Source organism: Erithacus rubecula (genome assembly GCF_903797595.1).
Source record: "Erithacus rubecula genome assembly, chromosome: 6".
Classification (NCBI taxonomy): Eukaryota; Metazoa; Chordata; class Aves; order Passeriformes; family Muscicapidae; genus Erithacus; species Erithacus rubecula.
This window is the reverse complement of record NC_136688.1, coordinates 4,078,025-4,099,486: the sequence shown is the minus strand read 5'-3', so window position 1 is coordinate 4,099,486 and position 21,462 is coordinate 4,078,025. Positions and strand designations below refer to the sequence as shown.

At 39.2% G+C, this 21,462-nt stretch overlaps 1 protein-coding gene across 5 annotated transcripts in view; it reads right to left on the bottom strand.

Moving 5' to 3' along the window:
- KCNQ1 (potassium voltage-gated channel subfamily Q member 1) overlaps nucleotides 1–21,462 on the bottom strand; it is a 314,921-nt gene that overhangs the window by 236,615 nt on the left and 56,844 nt on the right. For all 5 annotated transcript variants that reach the window (XM_079308420.1, XM_079308422.1, XM_079308423.1 and 2 more), the window contains exons 3-6: nucleotides 7,841–7,967; nucleotides 6,040–6,118; nucleotides 5,073–5,169; nucleotides 4,413–4,553 (exon numbers count right to left, since the gene is read on the bottom strand). In XM_079308420.1, the coding sequence (XP_079164546.1) occupies nucleotides 4,413–4,553; nucleotides 5,073–5,169; nucleotides 6,040–6,118; nucleotides 7,841–7,967 (444 nt within the window). The remainder of the gene's footprint in view (nucleotides 1–4,412; nucleotides 4,554–5,072; nucleotides 5,170–6,039; nucleotides 6,119–7,840; nucleotides 7,968–21,462) is intronic.

Below are 21,462 nucleotides of genomic sequence, written 5' to 3'. Positions count from 1 at the left end.
CTCAACTTCTACTCCAGCATAGTAAACATGTTGGCATAATGAAATTAAATTGATACAAGAGCTCACACATTGAATTTCATTGAAAAGCAGCCTGTAAAACAATTGCTTTAATTAGGAACAAAATCATATTCATCCATTGACTGTTTTAGAACTTTAATCTGATGAACATCACCAGAAATTTAGGCAGTAAGACTAATGATGTTCCTATTAAATATGCATCAAAAGTTTGAATGGGGGAATATGAAGCAAAAACCCACCCAAAAAGAAGAAATAGTAATGTTCATCAGCACTAAATAGGGAAAGGATTTTATTTTAGGTTGTATCAGGCTAAAGTGAGCACAGAAACTAATCAGGTAAGTAAGGATGTTGTGTCTATTAAATCCTTGCTGTGTACCTGGGAAAATTTGGATAGTTAAACAGCTGAAAAGTACAAGAATCTCTAGATGCAACAATATCTACCTCATACTCTGCAAGTAACAATAATAAAAGGTTCCTTCACATCTACTCCATCACAGTTCACTGCACAAGAACAAAATGTAGTTGGAACCTCCCATGGAGTTAAAGCTCAGAGCTGAGAAGGAAGCTGCAATGGAAGAGATGCTCATAAAGTGGATTTAAAAATATCTTCATCTTTCAACCCCTGCTCCAACAGTTCCTAAAGTAAACAACTCACTCTCAAAAAATCCACACATAATGCCCAAAATCAGAGTTTTTTAAAAGGATGTCTTTGTGCAGGTGTATAGTTGGTACACTTGTAAACCACAGAGGAACTAAAACTGGCATGTCCCCCTGTGTCAAACACTGAAGTCAGTCTACAGCTATCAACAGGATTTTTAACTGAGAAAAGGTGGGAAAAGGCTTCTGAATAACACAAGATCCACAAGATCACTTTTCATTAAGCCATTTTTTAAAATTAACATGCAACTATTTTATAAATTAAGTCAGATCGCTTTAATTTAGCAAAAGTTTTAATAATGTGCAGTTTTGAGGGGAATTTCCTGTAACTTTTCAGCAAAGCTTCCCCCCAGCTTTGATTTTCAGTTTACATTTTGCACATACTGATGGGCTTTGCTAAATAGGACATTGTTTTGTGTATGCTTAGGAGTAAGCAAACTTGTAAATTTTTGGTTCAATTTGGTCCTTAGTGAAAAAGGCTATCTTCTAAGCTGTAATAATTAAAGGAAAAAGAAATCCTCAAGTAAAGCTGTTATTTTCAGAAAACTGCTTGTTTCAATACAAAGCAAAAGGAACAGAGAAAGATCCATGCATGAGTATATTCAATAATTGCTTTTGGAAATAGTGTTCATAGACATAGTGATCAAAGACACTGTTAGCAGTTTTTCTGAGGCATGTTTGTTCCAAAGTGAAGGTTGGAAATTGTGTATTCATTCAGTGGATATCAAAAGAAGAGTTCCTCTCAGTTGCTCTGAGATGGGATTGAAATTAATTCTGAAGGGGAGAGGGAAGAAAAAAAAAACCACAACAAAACAAAAACCCACAAACAAACACTAAAACCCATGAAGCCCCCAGAGACAGTGAGCAGGTAACACTTTCTGAAGGTGATCATCTCTGACAGATTCCACGAGAATGTTTATCTTATTTTTTTTAAGTATCTGGTTTTTAAATTTTATTTTTAACATTTTCCTGGTTTTCTTGGTCTTGAATCTACATTGGGTCCTTAAAACTGTCAGTCTGGACATGACAGACAATGTAAGCAGACTAATTTTGAATACTGGCACTGGGGAACAGAAAGATGCACCACATTACATCTATTTTACTTGCTAACACTAAACCACTAAACCTGTTTTTGAAAGACATACAGATCTCCTGCCACTGGCAGAATTTATGCAACTTGCACTGCATTCAAAAGCAGCAATGATATAAACAACTCTTTATCCCATAAGGTAACCCTAGGGTTTTTCAAGAAACCCATAGCTGACATGGCAAATAGCTACTGTCCAGTTGTCACGGAAATTCAAATAAAGTCCAGGAGGCCAATTTGCATATGAAAATGGAAAAGCAATATAGACTTATAAATAACAACAATGACAATGAACATTTAATTACAAGTTATGCACCCTAGGGGTGTGCCTGTAGTCAGCAAAGCACAGCAATATGAAAGTGCCCAACTCCAGTTTAGTTGGGGAAACACAGATCTTTAGTATGGTTTACTTCAGCTAAATTCCATATTCTGGCACTGCTGCCCAAAGAATTGTTTAGCAGTGTACACATAGACTGAGATAACAAGAAAAGCACAGTGCTGGAGAGTGGGAAAAGGGCTGTGCAAATACTGTCAAGGACTTTTTGAAGCATTCTTTACTATGTCAGGTAAAGGCACTTTCAGAGAAGAGAGATCTAGCTCATGATGTTGTCTGAGACAGGAGCTGTGAATTATCCTCTTCTGCAGGTTGCAAATGGGTTTGCACTGGCCAGAATTTGTGGTGTTTAACCAAATCAGAAAATTCTGGCTAAACATAACTGAAACTTTCAAGATATAATGAGAAGATTTTTGTATTAGTTTGGGACCTTTATTAGGAAGAATCCTTGTGACTTCCCAACTATTCATAGAATCGCAGAATGGTTTGGGTTGGAAGAAACCTTGAAGATCACCTAGTTCCAACCCTTTGAACACTGCCAGGGATGGGGCATGCACAGCTTCTCTGGGCTAACTTTTTCTCTGTCCTAACTTTACAGGGCTTTTTCCTAGCAGAAAGAAGGGAAACTATTACACTATCAAGAAATCAGAAAGGGATGGACCTGAATCCATCTCAGTTTTGTTCTCTTAAATCTTTTCAGCAGTTAGTGGAAGTGTGTTAGAGCAGAACAAGGACACCTAATTCTACTTTAATATTAAAAGAAATTACATTATGTGTTTGCTGAATGTATTCTCACACTTTGTGGCATGCTGCAACACAACAGAAGCTATAACAATTAAAAAACATTATCATAATTAAATGTATTGATTAAATAAGCTTATTGGGAAGACAAAATATCTGGCACGCCTATGAAACTGAACAATAATTCCCTGAAAGGAGAATATTTTGATATCCTGACAGATTGTGTTGCTTCTGTGGGAGGTTTTACTGTATTTTCAGTCTGTCACACACTCAGTTTCTAATGGCAATGCCAATGACAGCATGTGTTTTTAAATGCAGCTGCCACTGTAAATTACTGAGTCATCTGACCACTGTAGTGGAAAATAAAAATGCCATAACGACATGAAAGCACTGAAAAAAGCTACTTGACAGAAAGTCACTTTCTTGTGCTACACAGTAAGTCTTCTGATCCTTTTGATTTAAAGCAGCAAAGAAAAAACTCTAGAAGATCAGCACATTTTGAAAATGCAAGTATGTTATCAGTGATGGCTATGCATTTCAAAGATCTGTAGCACTTAGTGATGACAGTTTATTTGATTAAGCTAATAGAACTAAAGCAAATATAAATAGCCATTGCTTGAATGCTAATGACAAGGAAAAAGTTTCCAAAAAGTGCCTTTCTTTGAACTGCAATAGGAAACAAAAATGAGAACAATTACAGATGGAAAAACCCAGAACAAAATTGCCACCCTAGTATTTATGTTCCAGTGAGAACAAAAGAGTAGGGATATTTACTAGCAGAAGCAACAAAATTAAAATGTTTATGAAAATATAATCCCAGAATAAAGCTGCCACACTAGTAAGTGCATATAATAAATAAATAAAGAGACAACTGTCCCTAATAATACCAATAAAAGAGAAATTTTCTACCAGAACTAAAGATATATCTGCACCAAAGTTGTGGTAGCACCTTAGAAAACGCTGAGAAATCTCTAAACAAGATGGTTAGAATATAGCACAGATAAATGGTATGTAAAGACACTGAGTGTCTCCCAAAGTAATATAACCACCTCAGAAGAGTCCTGTGCCTGGATTCCCTATTTATCTTCGATGCTTCTTGCTCCAGAATTAGTCACAAATCAAATTGCAAAACATAGATAACTATTTTAAGGAAAAAAAACCCAACCCAACAAAAAGATGGATGAAGAAAACCTAAATACCATCCCCCTCTCAAAAAAACTACCCCTAATTTAACAAGACTGTCATCATCTTAGCTGAACACTACCATGACAAAGGTAACAAGAAATAAACACTGCACCAGTGGGGAAGACAGGATAAAGAAATAGAACATCTGTTTCTACATTTTTTCAGATCATATAAGACTGTAAACACTAAATAATATTTTATTGGTGTTTACACTAATAATCCATTCTATACACAGATTTTCTATAGTGTTTTTGTAGTGGTGTGGAATTACAAAACCAGAAAGTGTATTGAAGCAGTAAGAAGCTGCTTCAAAGTGCTGTTCTTACTCCATGCTTGCTTGAATTTTACTCCACATTGGACAGAGTTAACATGTGAAATTTCTATACTTACCACTCCCCACCACAGGGCATCAGCATAGCTGCCAAACTCTGTTTCTCCAGAATCATTTACAGCATCTTTCTCAGCCAGGTACACAAAATAAGAGGAAAAAATCAGGCCCAGAAATCCAATGTAGAGTGTAGTTATCAGTTCCTGCAAAGAGAATCAAAATAATGGCATTATGATCTCATTGAGACACTTCAATTTCCTTACACTGATGGATTATAAAGGATAAGTGGAAGACAAAATTGCAATTTCAGCAAACAAAAATATTGACACTGAGGGCTGGCTGTGCAAATCAACAAAAATCCACAGACAGTTCAGTGTCTCATTACCCAGGACTCATCAACCTTCTGGCCACCAAAAAGTAGTTGGGTAACTTTTTTTCAGTGCCAGATTCAAAACAACTCTGGAATTTAGAAACATATTTTATGGACATATTTGGACTGGTTTTCAGAAGTCTCATTTTCTGTTGTTGAGTCTAACTACTAGCCAAAATTTGCCAAATTTGGCAGTGAATATAAGACAGAACAACCACACTTAGTGAAAATAAATGACAACCCTTCTCCTCACTAAATAAAAGTGGTGTCAGCAGCGGGGCTGAATGGATGGTGCTGTGAACATCAAGGCTTTGGCAGCAGCTGTGGGTCCCCTCAGTCTGGCCAGGCTCACCTGTCTGTGTATGAACACCACTGAGCCCAGCAGCCTCCAGGTGCCTCCCTGGCGGTCCACGTGCAGCATCCGCAGAATCTGCAGGAAACGGATCCCCCTGAAACATGTTTGCAAACTGGTCAGAGACACAGGAGAGCAAGAAACACAGCTGGAAGAGGGAGGGCTGGCTTCCTAAGGACTGCTTTATGGGGATTTTATGTTAGACTTAGCAGCATGTGGCTTTGCACTCCACTCACCCATCTTTCGTCTCTGGGGAGAGTGTCCAAGGGAAGAACTGACCTTTGTACACATGGCTAGTAAGGATAGCTAAAGGATTCAGGAATTTTGGAAACAAACTGTAAGTACTCTAGAAATCAACTCGTATTTGGCCTGCTCACCAGAATGGGGAAAAAAATACCAGCTAACTGAAGATGTCATTTCCTTATCTTTGAGGAATTTCATAGGCAATCCAATAATACTTGAAAATTTTCTTTTTATGGGAGTCACTGCAATCCTGGAGCATGGCTGTAGTTAGTGTGAATAGCAAAGCACTCATTCATGCAAGAAAACCAAGTGGTGTGACCTTCCTGAGCACAAGGTGGATTCAGCCCATCAGAAATTCACAACCAAAGACATTTTATGAAGAGGGAGCTTGAAGATGTCAGAGGTAGGAAGCATCAAAGAGTTGCTATTAAACTGAGCTAAGAAACTAAACCAGGATTTGGGTAGAACTCACCTGGTTGGGGAATGGGGGAAAGAGAATGAGCTTCTCCATCCCCACTAATCATAAAAGCATTACAACAAAATTTTATCTCCCCTAAACCTTATGGGATCACCAATACATACTCAGTGATCTGCTCTATTACATGACACTGGACAGTGACTCATTTACTGCTGCAAGAATTGAAACAGGAGGTAAATTTAAAAAAAAAAGAAGAAATACCATCTTGCTCAGATAGCACTCCTTTCTTTTATTGCATATAATTACCTGATAGCAGAGGTTGCAAAGACTTGACCTTTAGAGCCCACACAAAGAACTATCATGGAAGCAACAACTACAATTAAATCTGAAAAACAGAAGTCAGTTGAGGAAAATTAATTAGCAACATCTTGCAATACTTCTGCACGACTACTATAACCAAAGACCTTATTACTTTAACAAGTTGAGCAGTCATTCCTAATTAATGTTTTTGTTTATATATCAAGACATCTTGATTGTGGCATGTAAAAAAATTTTTCATCATGTGGTATGATGGAAAAGTTGTACTGAGATTGGTCCAAGCTGGCCACAGTCTAGATGAATGAGGAGTTACTGTCAATCAGCCTGGAATCCTTATTAGCTTTATCCCAGGAGAATTTCAGCAGTTTCCACCTATTCTCTCTTCTCCAATTCTTATTCTCTATTCTGTGGTTAGACAGGATTTTAACTGACAGAGATTTTGAGGTTTATTTCATATACAAGAAAATTGCCCTGCTATCATCTAATCTGTCCAGGTCTAAAAGGGAGAGAAAATTTGAATTAGGGTATGAGTCTAATTTAGTTTAAGTCAGACAGTACTGTATTCTAAATCTGCATGCCTCAGGCCTAGCAAATTTTGGAAAGGAACTCTGTATTTTGAAGAATTAAATAGTTCTTGATCCATATCTGGGAAAGCAGAACTGCATGTTGCTTTCCAAACAGAATTAATTTGGATGATGTTTCAGAACACTTAGTGTTCCTGCACTCGAGAGAAATGGATCATGGCCAGAGTGCAAAGATGCATTCAGTGTCTTTTTACAGCTGCAGTCACACCTGAGATGCAGTTGCTACTTCTATATATATGGATGGATGCACAGAAAGCTAAATCAAACTATTTTGTAACTGTAAAAATACCCAGGTACAAAATTTTCTAATTTACATTCAGCAAAACTGTAGACAGTTTATGAAAACCTATGCTCTGTACTCAACAACATAATGTTTCTGAGTAGTGGAAAATCTATGTCACAGAACAAGAATTACTGTTCTTCCATAACAACACTCCTCTTCCAATGTCTGATTTATTTAGTCCGTTTATATTTCAAGTACTTAAGCACAGGGCAAGGGTCTTTACACAGTTCTTTCAATGCTGGCTAACAAAATACAGATTGATTTTGGATTTTGTTTCTTTTGGTGAAACTGTTAAATGAATGACAAGCATTCTAAAAAAACAATGATTAGTGAGACATATAATGAGTATTTGGATGTTATTTCCAAGAACCCTTAAGTCATTTTAGGAACCAATTGAATCCCAAGGGAATTAAGGTGTCCAGTGCCAAATGCATCACTGAAAACTACATTTTAATTCAACTGATAAACAAAGCAACTACAGAGCATCTATTGTGCTGTACCATGTAACACACAGCTCAATTAGAGTGCAAAATAAACTCATAATAGACTAGTCAGATGGCTGTTGAAGGGAGAAAAAAAATGCTGTTCAGTATTTTTGAAAAAATATAATTGTAGCTCTTGTAGAGTGTCTGGGATCCTCAGGACACGGGAGACAGGACTACAGCCAAACTTATTCCTGGCAAACTTAAGATCACTCCTGAAAAGAAAACACTGCTCCTCTGGAGAAACAAACCAAGCTACATTTGTTCTCAAAAGACAGTGCCATGAATTAATGAAAGGAAATTCAGAGCTACATTCACACTAATGACAAGAGCTCTTGCTCTAACTTGGCTTCAACTGCTGCAGAGATTCGACTTCTAAAAACCTTTAGGGCGAGTTTTACTCATTGTTTACATCAACTTTGCAAGCTCTGCATGCTCACCAATGATTGAAATGGGCTTCCTGGCAAAACGGAGCCTTCCCCATATCCCGACGTATTTACTGCGACATCCCGCCGACCAGAGCCGCACCACGTACTCTGTTCCAAAGAACACCACCAACACAATCTCCTGCAACACACACACAGGGAACCAGGTTAATTCTGTATGGCTTTCACAGCCTTTCAGAATGTGTTAGAAAGCAGTAAATAGAGGGGAAAATCAGGAAGGTGACTAATATGTCAACTGTACCAAAAATGATCTGGAGAAAAATAGAAAAACCTGTAAGGGTAGAGAAAGAAAATATTAGGAGCAAATTGAAATACTTTGATTGCATGCAGTTTGGCTTGTCTGCACATACTAAAACTGAAAACCATTCTGTGCAATTCACTTGGTCTAATTCAAACAAAAGGTTCCCTAAGCCAAAGAAAACAAGCAGAGTCTGAATTTAGAAGATGAGCATTTTGCCAGCTTATTTCATTTTGGGAAGAGGTGTGCTTCACAAACCATTTACCAAATCAGCTTAACTTCCCCCTTCTTTATACTTTTTCAGTCTTCCTTTAAGCTCACATGGGCTGAAAAACTGTTTCTAGTATCCATTACTAGTATGTCAGTCTCTAGGTACAATGAAGACAAAGTGAGCTCTCTAACACACCTTTGCCATCCTCTTGTCAGCATTTAGGGACTTCAGCAGAAACAGGGATCTAGTCCTGCAGCACAGCTGGTACCAAGCTACTCAGAAACTGTCCACTTATAATAAGGAATGACTTTGGAAATGCCTCCAAGGTGACAGATGTCAAAAACACCTGATATTCTTGCTGATTGGACAGAGGTACAGTTAGGGTCCACCTGGAACATCATCAATATTCAGATAAACCTCATGTTTTCTACAGACTAGTTAAGCATGGCATACCCAGCATAGTTTTCTTGAGTATCAGGGAGTTGAAATCCTTCCTTATTGGCCAACTCAATTAATAAAAGGCCACATTCTCCATCAGAGCCAACAACAAAATCGACTGATTGAAATAGTAAGAGTGGCTTGTCATTGAAAACACACAACACGTGGCATAAAGTAAGAGTGCAGCTGAGAAACCAGTCTCAAGATGTCATGGTTACACAAGTTAGTGCAGATTTAGAGAACAAGCTCCTTATTTCAAAGTGTGATTTTACATAAAGAGCAACTGCAGAGATCACAATATGCTGTTGAACATTCAACCCAGCCTTCTCACATGCCCACAGGGTTCACTGCTGTTTTGCATAACAAATTGGCTAATGGGACTCAAGATGGTACCTATGATTATTTTCTTAATTAATTGAAATAGCCAGGACACAGCCCTACTTTAGTCAAGATGAATGGGAGTCATAATCACCTTCAAAAATCCATGGGACATTACTCTGAACACTGAGCTAAATAATATGGCTGTATACAGTAAAAATAATAGGGAAAGGGTTAGGGATCACTTGATATTGCTAAAATATTTTTTGTGGCTCTAAAACATCTTGATGGCATAAAAAAATCTGTTGATCTCAGGGCAAGAAAGTGCTGAAGTTAAACTTTGTGACATTTCTAGCAAAGCTGGTAGAACATGAGCCAGGACTCTTTCCTTAATTTTGATGTCTCAACCTATGCAGTAAAACAACTATCACAATTGTTTATAATCTTATATTCAAGGTAGATTTTTGATATACAATATAACTATCCAGAGTACTGGTTATAATAAACATAAAGCTCAGACTCTTCAACCCAGCCAAGAATCTCTTATACACCTTCCTTCTGAAAGGATCCACCAGACCCCTGCACCATTTATTTTTCTTTAAAACTGAACTATTATTAAATACTTTCCAATAAATTAAAGACACAATGAACATTATAAATTGAAATAAACAGCTTCTGCACCAGATGCTTTAAGGAAAGCCCATGTCTTATGAAAGAAGTTTCAAATGCAATGAAACTGTCCCTTTGTCCAGGCTAATGTCACTTATGAACCAAAACTGAATGGAAAAATTATGAGCAGTGCACTGCTTGACATGAGGTGCTGTGGAATTGTCACAGAGAACAGAGCACCAGAGGAAATCTCTGATCAGGTGATTGTATTCCTTTCACAGACCCAGTCAATAAACCCCAATATCCAAGTGTTCTTCCTTATGCAGAGGATATCACTACCATGGAGGAAAGACAATTTTACAAAAGACAATTCCAATCACATAGGGATAAAAAACTGTCCTTCATTTAAAACAGATCACCTGAGGAAGGGATCTATGGCTTCACATCCTGTGTGATAGCACAGATAATGCTGTTCAGATACCTCCAAAAGCAATTACTAAAAGCAAAAGGAGGGGGAAAAGCCACTTTGGTAAGGAAAAAAAAAACACCAGAGAAAAAGTGAGTGTTTCGGCACAATGGAACACAGGCACAGGCACCAGGCCCCTGTCAGGACAGATCTCACTCTCAAGGAGGAAGGCAGGAGAGAAGCCTGGACTGTGCTTTAGGGCAGCGAGCGTTCCCCACGCAGGGCATTAGCATGGGAGCTGTGTGCCCACGCTCCTAAAGCCCCTCCATGCTTCACTGGCTCACAGGCACAGCCCAAGGATGCAAATGGGGGTGTCCCAAAGACAATGGGACAGACATGCACTCAATGGTTACTGTCACCCAGCTCTTTGCCTGACATGCACACAAGCTCCGAGAACACTGATTGTCCTATAGACTCCGCTGACTGCAGGGAACGACCAGTCGGCTTACACCAAGACACATTTTTCACTCCTGACGTTTTGATAAAGGCTTATTGACCTAAATGAGACCCAAGTTATTCAGGGAACATCGGGGGTGAAAGTGCACAAGCTGTTCTTCATGGTCATACACAAAAACGCCAGGTATCCATTAGCAACTGGCAAATTCCCCCCTCCCCGCCCGTGGCTGTGTGACAGACAAAAGTGTTTTTAATATCTTGTGTTGCATAAATCTAGTGAGTAGTCTCCTGGGGGTGGGGGAGGCTGATGAATTTCTGTCTGTGCACTCTTATATTAGTGGCCAGAAAGTTGTAGACGCTTTTTAAAAAGTACATTAGAAAATTGTGTGTTCTCCTCAGCAACTAAAACACTCCCCTGTATTGTTCTGATTAACAGCTTAACATGAAATTTACATGCACTAGAAGAAAATAACTGCCTGAAAAACACAAGTGAGCATGGGAATTAAAGCTCAGTCAAGCAGTTTTCTTGGTTAAAATTACACACACAAGAACTACACTGTGCAAGGACCCATTCAACCCAATGTAACTTAACAGCAATCTCCTCTCTACAAGATGAAAACAGAAATACAACATTGAGATAAAAAAATTTGAATGGTATAAAGAGCCCTCTAAGATGTGACAGTCATGTACATTCACACTATGGGCTTACAGGGTCTGTCTCACTTAAGAGAAAATACTTTTTTCCCTTTAATTATTGATTTCTACATGGTACCCTCACTTCTGCCATCCTTCCTGTTCAGCCCAGGAACATGCATTGTGTCATTTTCATGCCTTCTCAGCCACATAATCCCAGCACAGCCAAGTAAAATATGGCACAACTTAACCATCTGGTTACAGTACAGCTCTCACCATGCAATGAAGGAACTTAGGCAGGATCAATAACTACACAGTTGCCTCACAAATATACCCATGCTATCTGCTAGTACAGTCCATAGCTCCAGAGTTCCCAGGGTTTTATTAATAAATGCATCTTGAAAAGCCCTTCCTTTATTTCTCGATTCCCACTGCATTAAAAAAGCTGCAATCCTCTGATGGGAGGCATCCAATACCTGCATTGTGAAATAAAAGTACAGTAGGAATGATAGGGTCCTAGAACTTAATGAAAGAGATGTTTCTAAGATACTAAATTAATAACTTTGGGGAAAAAAAAAACCACAAAAACTGACAAAAATTAATCATGATACTACAACAAAGCTATTTAACAGATACAGAAATGGTCTCTGGAGGATAAGAGTGAATATATTGCCTGAGGCTCTGCCTGTAGACCTCAAAGCTGTAACTGGTCGTGGAGCATCACTGACATTCAGGCAACCCTTTGATGTGGAAGGGCCAATAAGGTCATCTGAAATCCCTTACAAACAAAAATGTCTTTACTCAGGCTCTAGACTTTTTTCAATGCACTCCAGAAATGTAAGAGAGGTAAAACACACAATCTGGGAGGAAGGAGGCAAAGCACACCATTATGTTATTCTGACTGGCTATAGAATACCCACAACTGAAGATACATACATCTCCTTGCATCTCCCATGGAGGTGTCTGCCCTGAGAGGAAGGAGAGATGACAGGCACAGGGGCACAAGAGGCATTGGTGAGGGGGACAGCTTTAAGATTCATGAATACACATTTCTTGTACTGAAGAATTTCCTCCCATCTCAACATTTCACTGGGAATACAATTTTTACCCAGGTCTGCCATATCACAAGCTCTATTACATTACCATCACAGGAGAGATAAATCACAATAAGTTGTTATTCCCACAGTTCTATCAAATCTGGCTTCATGGATGATAAAGTTCCCATTAATTTCTTTGAACAACAAAACAATCCCTCATGTACTTTATATAGGAATTGTATGCCAACAACCATTACTTCAGCTCTTAGATTCCTGTGGCACTACTTGCACTGCAATCTATTTTTTAACAAGGCACTGGATATTGCTGCTACAGAGAAGTAAGATGGAACCTCCTCACAGTCACAGGCATCAGTAGTGGAGCAAGGACACTGCCCCAAGCTATTTTCAGAAGTCATGGCAAGCATGTCTCTGAAGGAGCTGAGAGAAGGGACAATAGATCTGCTGAGGCTAAAATGACAACCAGGACACCTGCCATCAGTCAAGGGCTGTGAAGCTGGATTGGACAACAAACAGGAGAAGCATCTTAGCAGGGATACAGCACCTCTCTACTCTTTAAAGGCCAAAAAAGCAGGAGCATGTCTCTCTTACAGAGCAATCACAGTCTCTTAAAACATTTTGAATTGAATGAACCTTAAAGATCACCTAGCTCCAACCTGCCTGCCATGGGCAGGGAGCTTTCCTACATCAGGTTGCTCAAAGCCCCATCTAACCTGGCCTTGAACACTTCCAGGGATGGGGAATACACAACTTTTCTGAGCAAACTGTTCCAGTGCCTCACCACTCTCACAGTAAACAATTTATTCCTAATATCTGATCTAAATCTGTGCATTTGAGTTTGAAGCCATTCCCCTCGTCCCATCCTCTTGTAAAAAGTCCTCTCCAGCTTTCCTGTAGCTCCCTGTAGGTACTGGAAGGTGCTGTAGGGTCTTTCTCCAGGCTGAACAAGCCCAGCCCTCAGCCTTGTCTTCACAGGAGGGGTGCCCCACCCTCTGATCATCTTTTTGGCAATAGGTTCCACTTGCACTGACAGAAAGGCAGCACACAAAACCCAAGAGCTACGGGCTACGTGGTAATTCAGAGTCCACTCCTCAGCACACTGCTCACCTGACACATCAGGGCTTGCCAAATGCTCCAGACAGCCCTTCTGTACAGCCCGAGCAGGGCATGCAAATTAACAGCAGCAAAGGCAACTGTTTCCTCTAATCTCACCCACTTTGTATAGAGAGGCCCCTCTTTGTTCTATTGAGAAGGGCAGGATTTCTTCCTGAAAGCTGCACTGTGCTTTCTAAGATACACACAACAGCAAAATCAGATGGAAAGCACACAAAGACTCAATAAAGCAAAAATCCCAACTTGATGAAGTGCAAAGATGAAAAATAGAAAGACAAATGGTTTCTCATATATATAAACACTTACTGAGCAACAGCAAGTCTCAAAAACGCTATTTAGGACTGGAGATTTTTTCCCCCTACTTAACCTCCTCACTTCCAAAGAGCTCTAAATTACATCTTTTCAGAGGAAAACAAATAGTGCTAAGTTTTTAAAAAATGTTTAAAGCCCACATGCTTGGTTGTTCTTTCTTTGGAGAGGCTTGTTTCATTTGCTAAAATTCTTTATCTAGCAAATTAGGCACCAAATGATTAAACAAGCTAGAGAAAAACAAAAACACGATATCAGTATTAGATTTCTACCTTCAGAGGCCCATAATTAATCCCAAGTTACTGGACATCATTAAAGCTCCCTTATTAATGTTCTGAATTAAGATGAAATGTTTCCATTGGTGTTCATGTTCTAAATAAAATGGATGCTAACTAAGAGACAGAGCTAGAACAGTTGATTGCACATTTATTTTACAGCACTTGTAGTGTGGAGCTCTCCCCCATCACAAAGCATGCTCAAGAGGTAGAGTTCCAACCCTAAGTATCTGGCAAGAGAGAGAAAGTGTCAACATGCTAACCCTGACACAAAAATGATTAAAAATCCCTACTCCTTTCTGTTTATTTCATGAACCTCTTGTTCAGGGCTTCATAAAAGTCTCTAGAAGGAATTCATTCAGGACCCTCTCTTTCAAAATGAAAAACACTCTGGCTTCCACCCAGTGCAGCATATGCTTAATTTAATATCTTACTGAATTCAAAGGAGCTATTCACCTACACTTCAGATGAAGCACACATAAACACAGCTCACAAATATGCAAACTCATTCATTAGTACATACAATCTGCTAATACGAGTAGAAGGAACTTCTACAGACTAATAAAAAAAAAAAAAAAATCAGTGTAAGCCAAGCAAGTCTGTATTTCTGTGTTACAGAGAACTGTCATAATAACACTATTGACACAGTGGCTATTTTCCTTGATCTGAGCATTTTCATCCTGTCAAGTACCTTGTTGCATGCTTTCTATTAAACAACCTTTCTCACTCCTTTTTTTTAAAAGGCTACTTCATACTCACCATACCTTACACCAAGCAGCTCGTAAGTCTTGCCTTTGCTCCACAGCCAACATGGAATTTACTGAGGGACCTCAGGAAGAGACTGTATGCCTGTTGTTTTCCAGCAACAAATGACAGGGCAATAAAAGCCACTGTGTCTCCCAGCAAACGTATTTCCTTTACACCTTTAGACTACCACTTTACAACACTACTCCATTCTAAGAGAAAATAAATATTGCACAGCATCTCTTATTTGTAAGCAGAGTCACACAAAAGGATGTATTTGTCCATGATCTGCCTAGCTTAACTTCTACTAGCTCCACTTTGTACAGCTAAAAGGGAATACAAGTGTAGATGGCATTTTTAAGACATAATGGTCAAGTTCTGGTCACCTGCTATAAAATTTGGTAACAGCAACTGGAAATCTAGTGGCTTCAAACATAATGTACTTTTTTTGTTGTTTGAAGCATATTGTAATAGCATCCAGGAAGCACCAACACAAACAGAAATTTGAAGGAGCATTGATAAAACAATATTTTTGTTCCAGTGGTTTTGAAAACCTGCTATCACCATCCACTCGAGTGCTGCAAGACAAGAAGCACTGTGGATGGAAAAACAGCTGGATATGCAGAGACACCACGAGGCCCCCACATCTAGATCCCTTGAGATATTTATTTATGGCCTATTTCAACAACTTGTTCCTGCAAAAGCAGATACAGAGTATGCTGAGGAGAAGTTCTTTCTGATAAAGTTCTAACTTCTTACCTCTCTTGTGCAGGCAAAGCATCTCCCAGAGGCCCAGCCCTTCCTCCAAGAAGTGAGTTTTGGGATGGTCCTGTGTGCTAGCCTTGCTTCAGGATTCTCAGCCTGGCCTTGCTGCTTTCCTCTATGTGGTTTTTGGTTCTATGGGACTCTTTCTGGGATGTGATTTAATTTTCACAAGTATGAAGAGTGAGAATTCACCAAAAGCAGGACATTAATTCTATATTTACTCATTATGTCCTCTTCTAGAAGCAGCATGTTTTCAAAGTTCATGCTCTGAAATGGATTTCTGGCCTGAGCAATGAACATGCTCTTCAATAAGAGTTTTAAAATAAATAAATTTTAAGTGAATTACACTGGTTTCAACTTCCTCCACAGGAATAAAGAAAACTTATTTTTTCTCTGGTCTGGCAGGACAAAGTTCCAGTATAAAGACATCAGGTTCTGAAACAAAATCCTTTCACACACCTGGGTGACCATCATTCACTTCCCAGTATCAGGCTCAGCTCTGATAAGGGTTCAAGTGCCATATTTCTGTTTGACATTCCCATAAACGCAACCTGCTTTTGCTTCAAACTACTTGAGCTCACTCCCAGGCCTGCTCCAGGGAATACACATCATGCTCTTCCACACAGCTGCAAAAACAGTCACACACTAAACCTGCAGTCCAGGCACTTAATACTCCTCACAGGAAAACACATGTGCTGGTTTAAGCTAATAAAAACCCTCTCAGATGCCATACGCACACAGCCCATTCAGTCAGCATTTTACAGATGCCTCTAAAATTTGTGAAGGAGGAGAGGAGGGTTATTTGACATGCAAAATAAACCTAACTGAAGGCAACAAAGTCAGCATTTTCAACTAAGTGGCAGACCCATTTCACACACTGGAGGCCAGCAGCTTCCTCCTGGTGCCGATTTCCTGCGCCCGCTCCAGCCAGCGAGCACCCAACAGTGGTGGCTGTCATTTAGAGCACCAGGATTAGAGCATTCCCACATGGGAACCTCCTCTAGACCAACCAAAGCACATGGCCAAGGCTTTGATAGCCTTCCAAAGAGACCAAGCTAAACTCACATGTGCAAAATGGAGATATAAGCCAGATCTCTCTGCAGTCGCATTCCCCATTAACCAAGCTACCGTTGTGTGCAGAGACTTCTATTTTCACATGAATTAATTTTCTATCAGTTTTGGGTCCAACATAAATAAATGGTGCAGAGGCAGCTCTTTGCAGGATTCAAAGTTACTAAAGGAGAATTGCAGCTCTGTGAAACTCCCTTCACTCACTATCACCTTTCCTCCGCTCCCTTTACAAATAAAGGACAAGTGCACTATTCATTGCTGGAAGAAAAAAATTCTTTAAAAAGCCATGGCCTTCTCAGTAGCAGCTGGTCTGAGCTTTGAGACATCAAATACTTCAGGAAACTAATGGGCATTATATGGAATGAAATTTTTTAAAAACCCAAAACAAAACAAACAGATCACCAAGCTAGTACTTGGCAGAATTCATAAACACTGTTCTCCAAAGCTCTTTGGAAAAGAGGGACCTTGTAAAAGCAATGCCTTGGACATGTCAAGAGTAAACTCTAGACTCTGCACAATACCAAGTAAAAGTCACCCAAGCAGAGCAGTAGTTGCAGAGTTAAAAACAATTGCCACTTGAAGGGATGGGCACAAGGAGCACAGTTTGGAGAGAGATGAGCCTGTTCTGTGCTCGGGCTATGAGGGTCAGACTCAGAGAACATTTTAAAACACATTATTAGAGGAACCAAAGCACTGTTTATGCATTGTAAATGCATCAACATATCAGAACATCCAACTGGCAGCACTAGAGCAGAACTCCATATTACAGCACTCAGTTTTTCTTAAGCTTGATGCACAGCTGCTCTTTATGCGAATTTTACTTCCTGGTGATTCATTGAAGGATTTTTTTGAGGAATAGCAAGACTTTCTAGGCCCTTCTCTCTGATCTGAGATTTACTGCTGCCTAAATTACTAATTAAAATAAACATACCTTTGTAACCCCCCCCATTTTCCAAATAATTTTTTCCAGGAAGTGATGAAGGAAATGTCACTCTTACTCTACAGTTAGATAAATTCTGTCAATAATTGTAAAATTTTCTTGTTTAGTGATCAGAATTTTTTTGATGTCAAAAGACCATCCAATGTTTTACCCAATGCTTCATATCTTCTCTGCAGCTTTCAATGCTTACTCTTTTTAAAAGTTGATTTTCATATGTCTGTCCTGCTTAAACCTCTCAACATCCTATTAGATGATAGATGTGATATCAACAAGAAAACTTCAAGTCTAATCTGGGCACCAAAGGCCTCACTGACTAATGAGAGAGCCAAGATTACCCACTGGAACAAAAAATGATCAAGCCACACAAAAATACATGTTCAGCAAAACAGTGGAACTAATGAAAACTCACATTTGTAGCAGTTGTCTTACAGAAGGGAAGCCAGAGCTTATACTAAAGAAAGGAGTCCTTGCTTTAAACATCAATATTTACATACTCACAATGCAAACCACCACTCTGTGTGAGTGGCAACTGAAACATGTGACATTCTTCACATCACACCATTTCTGAGAGGTGATAATGTTTTTTCCACTGTAGAAAATTCTTTTATAGCAGTATTTTCTCAGTATGCAAAATAAATAATTACAGACAAAAGTTATTTTCTAAGACAAGTTATTTTCTAAGACTTAGTGAGAGGAAAAGGAGTGGGTGTCCTGATGCACAGCCACCAAACACTGACACATGAACAGTGCACATAAAGCTAAACCAGCTCTGCTAAAAATGACTTTAATGACAACCTCGTGTTTCCCCTTTCCCCAACACATAACATATTCACATTTAATTTTTCCAGTTGCTAGTACTCGTTCAGGGTTTGATTCATAACACTTACATTACACTAGAAAGGGTCTGCCTTGTGTGCAACCCGCATTTCCTCATCAGCTTGATGGCCAAAGGAAACCCACTAGATATGCAAAGTGCTTTACTGCTGTGTCCAATAACTGGGCATTTGAATATTTATAAGCCATTGCACTGGGGATAGCAAAGCTGATGACATGAGTGCAAGCTCTTAGTAAGGCAAACAATAAAGCTTCCCTCATTAGAAATCTGCCCTTGGCATGTTACAGCAGAGGATTCTCCTATCATGTATCACATGACTTGTCCCAAATAGCACAATGATAAAGCCAGAAATGCTGTGCCTATTTAAACATCAAGCTCTATGGTGCTCTAAATGTGGTAGAAACTCTCTGGTAATCATTTATGTGGTTTCACTCTTTGAGAAAAAGTAATGGGCATTTCATGCTATGAAGACATGGACTATGTTCATCTTGGGTGCTAAATTACTCTGAAAAACACTAAGAAAGCACTCTTTTTAGACACTGTGTGAATTTGTTGCTCATGAACTGACTTTGATTACTTTTTAGCTTTAAAACTACAGCAAACAATGGTGGTGGTGGAATGAGCCATCAGTTCTCAGAGCAACACCAAGCACTTAGCACTGTGCAATTCCTCACACTGCTATGAGAAATCATCTTTGACTGTTTCAATGTTAAGTGTAACATAAAACATGGATTTTATTTTTTTTTTAACATGGAGAACAGGGTGAATAAGTTTGGGGAGGGGGAATCTATTGCAAACTGGAGGTATTTGTGTACTAACTGGCTACTGCTCTGATGTTTTCCACAGAAATTCCAGCCACATTAGCTTTGGCAGCAATTAAAGAGTACTTCTGGAATCCTTAACAACATTCAGGGAGTTCCTTTTAACTTCACTTCAAGTTCTGTGGTTCTTTTTACTCTTTAAAGCAGGGTGGTTTTTTCCACCTTTGACTTGTTTTACTGTTAAAATAAATACAAAGGTAGTCAGAGCTCAGGCTCAAAGGAACCCACTGAAGTATTTATTCCTCTTTGGGAGCTGAGCAGCTTGTCTTTTGCTCAGGTTGTACCTCTTCACTGCTGCTCAGCACATTGTGCAACCCTGCCTGCAAGCCAACACAACCACAGGAGCCAATGATAAAAGAAGCTATTCAGAGTTTTGGCAGGAAGAATACTTCTGACATTTTGTTTTGGGATTAGACCTCAGTCTTGAGGCTTTAACACTAAGTTGCCCATGGTACATGCACAGATATGACTTCTGACACCTCTTCACTCTGTAAATTTTTTTTTTTCTTGAATATCCCCATCCCATCAATGGGATGACCACTGAACAGACAAGCACAGCTGAACTTACCTGTTGAAATGGGAAGACTGCACCCTTACACCACTTATAGTACTGAGCTACATAATCAACAATTTAAGCTTCCTGAAAGCAAAACACAGGAAAAACCACCAGCATGTAGCCAGGCATCAGAAATACAACTGTGCCATATTCCAAACACCAGCTAAACTCTTAAAAACCTCTGCAACCACATGTGATGTGCCTTCAAGCATGTTCATGACTATGAAACAATTATGCAAGCAACACTAGTATTTATACTGATTAACTAAATTAGCATTAACTGCCAGGCTAGAAAATGACCTCATGGGGACTGCAAACTCCAAGTACTTGAACAAGGTAAAAAATCATAACTTTTTCTCCAGTTATCGGGGAGAAATAGGGATGTACAAAGGGAAATGCATGTCAAGTGCCCTAGGCATGATGAGATGTAAGCAGCTATGACTTCAAGAGTACCTACCCTTTTCCATGAATGGACAGCATATATGACCCAAACTAACTAATAGCTAAAAGCTACAAAAACCCCCAGTCATCCTAGAAGAACTGCTTTGAACTCAGCTTGGAGCAACAGTATAAAAAGCAGAGGAAATTTACTGAGGAAATTTACTATCAGGTCTCACTTGAGAGAGATGTTTGTGTGGGGTCTCTATTTTTGGGCTGGTCTCCCCAGAGGGCTCCATGTAATTAGCTTGTCTACCTCCGGTTTCCTTCTCAAAACTCCCAAACCCATGAGTTGATCTGGACAGATCAGAAAACCAGGCATGTCAGAGGAGATTTAAACTTCCTGAAAATGTTGTGAAAATAAGGAGCCCAGTGGAAAAGTAATACCCTCTCTACACCCTGAGAGGAAAGATTTCATATTAATAACCACACTGACTGGAATTCACTAATTTTTATCAACATCCAGCTTCAGGAATACTTATTGCAAGTTTCAACCAAAATCATTTGGCTTCATAAGAACAAGCCAACAAAATGCAGAAAGACAAACAATCACCCACCTCAAGACCACCAAAGCACCCTCATACCTTAAGTCTTTGTACAATAATATCATCATTTTTCTCTGATTAAGTAGAATTTTTTCTTATTGATTCCTGTAGCCAGAAATTTAAAACTGGAAACAAAAGGTTTGTTTTTCAGTTTCAAGAATGGTTCATTAGCCATGAAACTCAATATGAAATCCAGGGTGGAAAAGGAAAGCCTTCCTTCATGCCATCTTTATCAGCACTTACCCCATTCACATTGTTACATGGCTGTTTCCAGGTAGGAAATAAAAGCATTTGGGAGAATAAAAAAATTAAATCTGACACCCACTTTCTCTGGTTTAACTCCACAGAGAGATGTAACTCTTGGCTCATCAGAACACGAGCTCAGCAGACAAAGAAAACCAAAGAATCTTCATTCAATAAGGTACATGCATTCATCAGGTAATCAGTCACTTCTTCCATCAACTCACATTGATTAAGCTTCTTTCATTAACTGATTTCAGCTCATCTGGTTTATTAACATCTATATAACCCACCTGGGGCCCTTGAACATCTGCTGCACTTGTCTGATTGGGGAAGCTCAGGCTCCTTCCTTTATTATTATAATAATGTCTCAGATTTCTGTTAAGGACTTTAGATGCCCTTTAGATTTTTCTGAAGAACTGTGGCAGCTAGCAGCTCTTATTCTCCATAAAATCATTTATATTGCAGTTGTCCAGCAGAGCAGAACACATTTCTCTCATTCAACCCCACATGCTCAAACAGAAGTCATGGGTAGGCTTCTAAAAGACTTTCTAAAAAGCTCTGCTGGCCTTCCACAAACAGAGACATACAGTTCTGGCT